The sequence below is a fragment of the Capsella rubella genome, unplaced genomic scaffold (assembly GCF_000375325.1).
Source record: "Capsella rubella cultivar Monte Gargano unplaced genomic scaffold, Caprub1_0 scaffold_2, whole genome shotgun sequence".
Classification (NCBI taxonomy): Eukaryota; Viridiplantae; Streptophyta; class Magnoliopsida; order Brassicales; family Brassicaceae; genus Capsella; species Capsella rubella.
This window is the reverse complement of record NW_006238922.1, coordinates 1,576,567-1,584,069: the sequence shown is the minus strand read 5'-3', so window position 1 is coordinate 1,584,069 and position 7,503 is coordinate 1,576,567. Positions and strand designations below refer to the sequence as shown.

Sequence of the window (7,503 nt, the reverse complement as noted above, 5' to 3'; positions counted from 1 at the left end):
TATTATTCTCTCTTTTAATTTAGTGAAATGCATACAAAAAGAGGTATTTTTTCTTTCAGTGGGTATCTCAAAATAAAGGTTTCCTTTTTTTTGAAGTCTTTAGTATAGACTAAAGAGATTCTTCTTAGAAGCTGCAATGTGTACTCTTTTAGGATACATTTATCAATCAAATTGCTATAAACATAACTTATTTATGGAGTTCAATGATTAAATCAAACATTGATCCTTTTACAGCTTTTTGTCTAAAATATAACATTCTAGATCAAAGTCAATCTATAATGGAAAAAAATTCTAAATAAGACATACATTAAGATCCAAAGATTAAGGATTTTGATTAGAAATATTGAAACTAAATATGGGAATTGTTTTTGTATAAATGCATGTAGTCTTGGAAGTATATGGGAAAATGGGGAAGCACATGGAATCAAGTGATAAAGAAGCATGTGAGGTTGTGTAGAGAGATAGAGTGATCTCTTCCATCTACCACAATTCAATTATATGGAGAGAGATAAATGAGAGTGATGGATCAAATGACAATTTAATACATTGTGTCTTGTTGTTACTCTCAAACTTATAGTGTTTGTGAGTAAGATTTTGAGGGGGACATGTGCGTCTGGTGAGAAACAAATATGCTTGTGCTAACTCTAGTTTTGGCTAAGGACAGCTTGGTAACTCCTAGAAAACGATTGGTCCCAAGTGTATAGAGGTGGCTAATTCGATTTCCGGTTCGGTTTGTTAGGATTTTGTTGTTTGCTCAGTTTGAAGAAAGTATGAATTGAGTCATTGACGTTGGAATTGAAGTTCTTCAGTTTGGTTTGGAAATTAATTTACTTTGATTCTTTTGGGGATATAATCAAACTGGTTTATCATTTTCTTGCACTTATGGTTGCTTAATTTGGTTATGTTGGTTTTAGTTTGCTTGGTTTAATGAGTTTAAGGTTAGAGCCAACAATTTTTTTGAATCCATGCAAATTTACGACCCTTAGATTTAGTTATAAAAAATTGTCTGAAACTGTACTAATTAAACCTCTCATAATTGAAATATCCTAACAAAAAAAAAAACTTAAAACACACCAGGTTTCACCCATCTAAAGCTCTCTTACATAGACGACAATAGACAATAGGGACAAAGGCTCTTTGGATGTACGAATTTTGACAAGAAATTTCTTCTGCTTTTTGTGCAGCCAATCATAATTGACAACTTATCCTATTGTCGTCAATTCTGTTAGAGGAAGTAGACAAATCCATGGACCAGTTTCCTCGTGTGTGTGTCTTTGGTCAAGACTCAAGACCTTCTCTTCTACTTGGAGTCTCTAAATCTTCTAAAACACAGAGTTTTGTGTTTGTTGATAGTATGGCCAATTTTTCATCTTTTCATATGTCAAACTAACACTTAATAACAATTGTATATAGATAGAGCAACACTTTTTCATTTTTCGTTTACCAAAAACATCTTTTTGTCATTTCTTGTAATATTTTACAAATGAATCGAATAATTTATGTCCGTTTTATGCGTATACAATGTAGTTTGTGGCCTAAAAATTAGATCATTATAGATCGTTGAGACAAAGAAGAATCCTCATCGCTTATGTACGTTACAATCATTGGTTCTGTTGGCTTAGGAAGATCCGTTGTTGAAGTCAGCATTAATGACATTACTTGTTTGATGTTTGGTCTATCAATAGCTTGATGCTGAACACATAGCAGACCATTATGAACACATCTTCCTGTTTCAGCTGAATAAACTGAATCAGAAGCAGCATGATCTTCATCCAGTAGGTTCACTCCCCGGTTTCACTCCAAGAGTCCCATGCCTGTTACAACAAATCCGCGAAAAACGTAAGAGTTAAGAATAAATCTATGACCCATGCAAGTGTTTAAGATAGATATGTTCTATGAAAGAAGGTTTTAGCTATCTTTGCCATAGCGGAAGCTCGAAATCTCCTTCCCGGTGATGATTTCTAGCATTAGAACTACGAAGCTGTATATATCGGATTTCTCAGAAAATTTCCCGGTCCAAGCATACTCGGGAGACAGGTACCCTCTGTTCATATCATACAATAGTTAGTCAAGTTGAGTATAAAGAAATATGAAAGACTTTTGATTGAGCATATCATAAGAATGGTACTGGTTACTTACATAGCGCCTACGACACTGCCAGTGCTGACTTGATGTTGACTTCCATGAGACATCCGAGCTAATCCAAAATCTGATATTTTTGGGTTCATATTCTCATCCAAAAGAATATTGCTGACCTTCAGATCCTGGTGTACAACTCTGAGGAACGAGTCACGGTGGAGATAGAGAAGTCCACGAGCAATTCCTTGTATGATATTGAATTTCGTAGGCCAATCAATCTCAAGTTTTTGTCTTCAAATCTGTTGGCAAATAGTACAACACACAGAGTATGGCTGACACTGATCAGCAGCATTAGGAACTCCATGTCTTCATGGGAGGAGAAAAGCAAGAAGGGACTTACAGAGTATAAATATATCAAGGCTTTTGTTCACCATGTATTCATAGACCAATAGCTTTTCTTTCCCATCGATGCAGCATCCCAAAAGCCGAAGCATCTCTTTCATGAACTCATCTGTTCCCTGTACAGAGCTGCTAGAAAGACGTTTTACAGCTATTTCCTTTCCTTCCTGAAGCTTCCCCTGAAGTCATCATAGTTGCAGACAGTCATATAAGGAACAAGAAATATCAGAATGGCAAAGAGAAAATAGAATGAATTATATCTCTTACCTTATAAACTGTACCAAAACCACCCTGAGCGAGTCTATTTAACACACCAAAATTATTCGTGGCGGTTTGTAGGTCCTGAATTTCAAAGAAATTTAAACCTGAGACATCTTGTGATTGCAAATCACTCGTCCAAGCGCCTTCTACATTAACTTTAGCTCCAAGACTTGAACCTACGAGTTACAAGTATCCATGTATTAGTATAAATTGTCTAAAAGTTGATGCATTGAGTAAGCTTTGATAGACATCTCATAGCTAAACGGAAACAAGCTATTCCCAAGTAAATATGGAACCATAAGAGGATAATATGTAGAAACATAAAGAGGTAAATACATCAAAGAGATATCAGCGATTTGGCTCTCACCATTTTGTTTTAATCTGTATCTCCAACAACCCTATGCAACAAGCACCAAAATCAAGCAAACAGAGAGGCTGAGAATGCTGATAGTGATAATCTTTATTCGCTTGCTGCCAGCTGAATAGGACAGAAAAAAACTAAACTGTAAACCAGGTTGATACCCAAAAAGAACGTTGTAAACAAAGTTAAGTATCTTATGATGTAACTAAAAGAAAAGCTCTTTATAATTGCTTACTCAATTCAGAATGTGCAAGACGAATGGAAAGAGAATGGAAAGTTACTGATTCGTTTTCAGCAGATAACTTTGAATATTCCAATCTCTGACCCTTAACCATAACTAAAGTCAACAACTTTCTCTGTAACCAGTACCCCATCACAAAAAAAACAACACAAGGACTTTCCAATTGATTGGCAAAATTATTGCCCTGATATGAAATCTAAAGCAACAAACTTTGGATGATAAAGAGCCACAAACTAACTTAGGACAAGCTTACCAGAAGAGTTGCAAATGTTCGCTATTTAGTGAAGGTATGACTTTTCATCGGTGGCTTCAACTATTGGTCCCACTGCCGACTTTGAGACTTAAAAATCTCGTTCACGCATTTTACCGAATACATGCAGTGCACAACCCAGAAGCTCCAAAAGTTCAAAATAGTAACTTTAAAGAAAGAGACAGCTACCCACAAAAGTATGTTGAACTAGTCCATCTGGGTATCGACGCTTGTAACCAAAGTCGACGACTTTAATCGAACTGAGCATAAAAAATAAAAATTGCAGAGAACGCAAGAGAAAGAAGTGACGCTGACACAATCAAGTCACAAATCACAATGCCTCAAAAATAATAATGCTATTTTAGCAGTGCAACGGTTAATAACAATATTTTAATGAATACTAATGAGTAACGACCTGTCTCGTGTAAATGAAAATATTTGGGGCTTTACGACAATAATATGAGATATGATATCAAAAAACTTGACCTTTTTAAATGTTCATGAATTTACAAGTATAAGCTACTTATGTAGCTAGTGAGATAACAAGACCTTAGGCTTATCGTCCTTGGATCATAGATTGTGTAATCTCATTTACAGAGAAAAAATCATGAGATTTAGCCTGTAACATTGGCACATCGTTTAGAGTATGCACTGCAAATATAGGCTGCTTTGGTATGGGAAGATCTATTGTAGAAGTAATCATGGATAGTACTTGAAGGGTGTTGGGTCTGTCAGCGGCTTCGTGTTGAACACAGAGCAGACCTATCTGAACACATCTCGCAACTTCAAATGCTTGGCATGTATCAGTAAGATCTCTGTCCAGAAGATTTGATCCCCCGGTTTCAAGCCAAGCATCCCATGTCTGAATAGAAGAAAAAGAAATGTTAGGCGGTAGCAAAATGTCAAAGTTTGATGGTAATCACTAATCAATAGATGTGTCACTTACATATGCAAGAAGGCCTTTGCTCTCATCACCATATATGAAACGTGAAATTTTTTTCCCACTGATGATTTCTAACAACAGAACTCCGAAACTATAGATGTCGGACTTTTCAGAGAACAACCCTGCCCACGCATACTCAGGAGACATATATCCTCTGTTCAAATATCAAAAAGATTGTACAAAGTTAATATATACGTATAACTAGGAATCTGTGTTAAGCATGTAAGCGAAGATCGATTCTTACAGAGTCCCTACAACTCTGCGAGTGTTGTCTTGATATTGGGTTCCCTGAAACATCCGAGCGAGTCCAAAATCCGATATTTTCGGGTTCATTTTTTCGTCAAGAAGAATATTGCTGACCTTCAGGTCACGATGAATAACCCTGAGGCGTGAGTCACGGTGGAGATAGAGGAGTCCACGAGCAATACCTTGAATGATATTAAATCTCTTTGGCCAATCAAGCTCGAACTTAAGAGATGAATCTAGCCAAAAAGATATGAAAGATTAGTTACAGTGACACTTTATAAAAAAAATCTCTGAAGATTGAAGGAAAGGGATAGAGGAAGAAGTATGGAGAAAGACAAACCAAATAGAAAAATATCGAGGCTTTTGTTCACCATGAACTCATAAATCAATAGCTTCTCTTCTTCTCCTTCGATGCAGTATCCCAGAAGCCGAACCAAGTTTCTATGTTGTAATTTTGAGATCAGTGTTATTTCATTCATGAACTCCTCTGTACCTTGACCGGAGCTACTAGCAAGGCGCTTAACAGCTATATTCCTCCCATCTACCAACTTTCCCTGCAAGAGAAGTTGCAGATAGTTATCTAGAGAACCAAAAAAAGAAAATGAATTTATTTGAGGAACTAAAACAGAATTTCACATACCTTGTAAACTGGACCAAATCCACCTTGACCAAGTTTATTTGAGGAACTGAAGTTATTGGTGGCAGTTCGTATTGTATGCATCTCAAAGAATAGGACGCCTGAGATATCCTGTGGTTCAAAACCATTCCTCCATGCATCTTGTAAAGTATCAAAGACAACAGAAATTAGTTCTACAAGTAACACATATGTATATATTAGTACTTGAGTAGCAAAGGCTGAACTTCCAATAAAGTGAGAAGATTAGCCATTAGGAAGACGTGAAAATTTATTTACTAGTTAAGGTATAACTGATTGAGAGGGAAATATTTTTAGTGGTTCACTCTTGCTACGGTTTGGTTACTAAGATAGATGAAAAATAGGGACAAGAAAAGTGAGTAACAGAGAGAGGTGTCTCACCATTTTGTTTCGCTCTGTATCTCCACAACAGAAATGCGGCAATCACCAAGATCACGAAAATGGAAAGGCTGACAGTAGTACCTACAATAATCTTCCTTCGACTGCTTCCAGCTGAGATATTACCAAAAAAATAAAAACATAAGCCATGCTGCTACAGGACATTATAAAGAAAGTTGAAGTTTTAAATCTACCAAGAAAATTATATTCTCAGAAGAACATTGATTTATCCTTACCCAATTCTGAACTTGCAAGACGAATGTAGAGAGTTTCTCCACTACTCAAAAACTGAACTGTATCTACAAGCTCCCCATTCCATACCAAGCATCCAATTCCACTAATATAGGCAAAGGCTGTGCAAGAACAGTTGCCTAGACAACCCTGGGAGCACTGTTCTGCATTCAGAAAGCTTGCAAATTGGTGCAGATCCGGAGTTTTTACATCGGTCATACGATAGAAGATATCTGTGTCTTTTCCTTGTGTTTTCAGAGAAGAGTTTGCCTGGCAAGACAATAGAGTACGTCTAACACACCCACTTGTCCAGTTTCCTTTTCCCCACTCCTCATCAGACTTTGGTACAAACCCTTTCAAGCACTCACACTTTGGGGGATTAGATCTCACACACAAACCATAAGGCCCACATCTACCATATACATCACATGGGTTTTCTGGGAGAGATAAGTGAAGCTTCCAATTTTTTCCATCATCCCAGAGGATCTTCATATGCCCATCTGGTGTTAGAGTAACATATGACAGATTATAGTTTCTTAATGTGGAATAAGAAAAAGATCCTGTGCCAGCTCCTATATCCTGGACAACACTGAATGGACTTACATACGATGCATCAATTCCAGATATCCCAGAGAATCTTGTTCTTGCCCACGGACCACATCTCCAGTAAGGTACTGAGCCTCTTCTTATAAGGCCTTGTGTAGGGATTTGTGGTGTAATCTCCAGTGTGAACTCCCCAGGAGACGGATCACTGTAACTTTTCCATGTAGTCAACACACGCTTCTTGCCATTAGAAGTATCATACATCAACGATGATTGCGGCAGCATAGTATTACCAAGATTCTCGAAACTTTGCCATAATTTTTCACCTGAAACATCATCAATTACAACAAAATTCCCGGTGTCTAACAGCTCAGCATGACACTTGTTGGATGTGAAAGCCTTTCCTGTTGACCAAATAACATCTTCTTTCCCCTCAAGCAAGATCAGGCTCCCATTGATGCTGAGAGTGAGATTTGCTGCAGAGCTTGTAACTGGCGTATCTCTGTTAGCCACCCACACAACAACCCGAGGAACAATCTTCTTAAACCAGATCCCAACATACTGATTCCGAGTATTATTAGGACTGAAGAAGCCAAGCTCATAAAATCCACTAGGGGAACTCAAAGTTTGTCCTATTGACAAAGGACTTCTTTTGTTTATAGCTGCATAACCACAAGTTGGGAATATGATTAGTAAAAGCAAACAAGCAAATAAAACCATACCCATCTCATGTATATTCCTCTCCCTCTACAAAAATCTCTCCTAGAAACTTCAACATGAGCAAAACTTCATGTGGATAAACTCAGCAATGAGAGAAACTAAGTGGAAAAAATTAAATAAACCACTTAGGATGTTCAGACTGCTTCTTTGAATATAACAAGCTCTAAAATAGACCGTTGACCCAACTTACCAGCAA

The 7,503-nt window shown here is 37.2% G+C and overlaps 1 protein-coding gene and 1 long non-coding RNA gene across 6 annotated transcripts; both read right to left on the bottom strand.

Annotated features, from left to right (window-relative positions):
- Positions 1 to 1,441: 1,441 nt before the first annotated feature.
- Positions 1,442 to 3,895, bottom strand: LOC17896112. Of its 5 annotated transcripts, none has more exons than XR_002835196.1 (7): positions 3,595 to 3,895; positions 3,336 to 3,456; positions 3,107 to 3,217; positions 2,746 to 2,915; positions 2,480 to 2,657; positions 2,140 to 2,378; positions 1,442 to 2,044 (listed from the first exon to the last, which is right to left on the bottom strand). It is a non-coding gene; the product is annotated as an uncharacterized LOC17896112 (long non-coding RNA). The 5 variants fall into 5 exon arrangements; XR_002835197.1 differs by having other exon boundaries at positions 3,336 to 3,437; XR_002835198.1 differs by having other exon boundaries at positions 3,336 to 3,426.
- Positions 3,896 to 4,036: 141 nt separating this feature from the next.
- LOC17894778 (G-type lectin S-receptor-like serine/threonine-protein kinase SD1-29) lies at positions 4,037 to 7,456 on the bottom strand. Its single transcript, XM_006301411.2, has 7 exons — positions 6,050 to 7,456; positions 5,817 to 5,927; positions 5,421 to 5,557; positions 5,121 to 5,334; positions 4,779 to 5,016; positions 4,538 to 4,688; positions 4,037 to 4,453 (listed from the first exon to the last, which is right to left on the bottom strand). The coding sequence occupies exons 1-7, from the start codon at positions 7,311 to 7,313 to the stop codon at positions 4,148 to 4,150; spliced, it is 2,421 nt and encodes an 806-aa protein (XP_006301473.1). The 5' UTR covers positions 7,314 to 7,456; the 3' UTR covers positions 4,037 to 4,147.
- Positions 7,457 to 7,503: the final 47 nt, after the last annotated feature.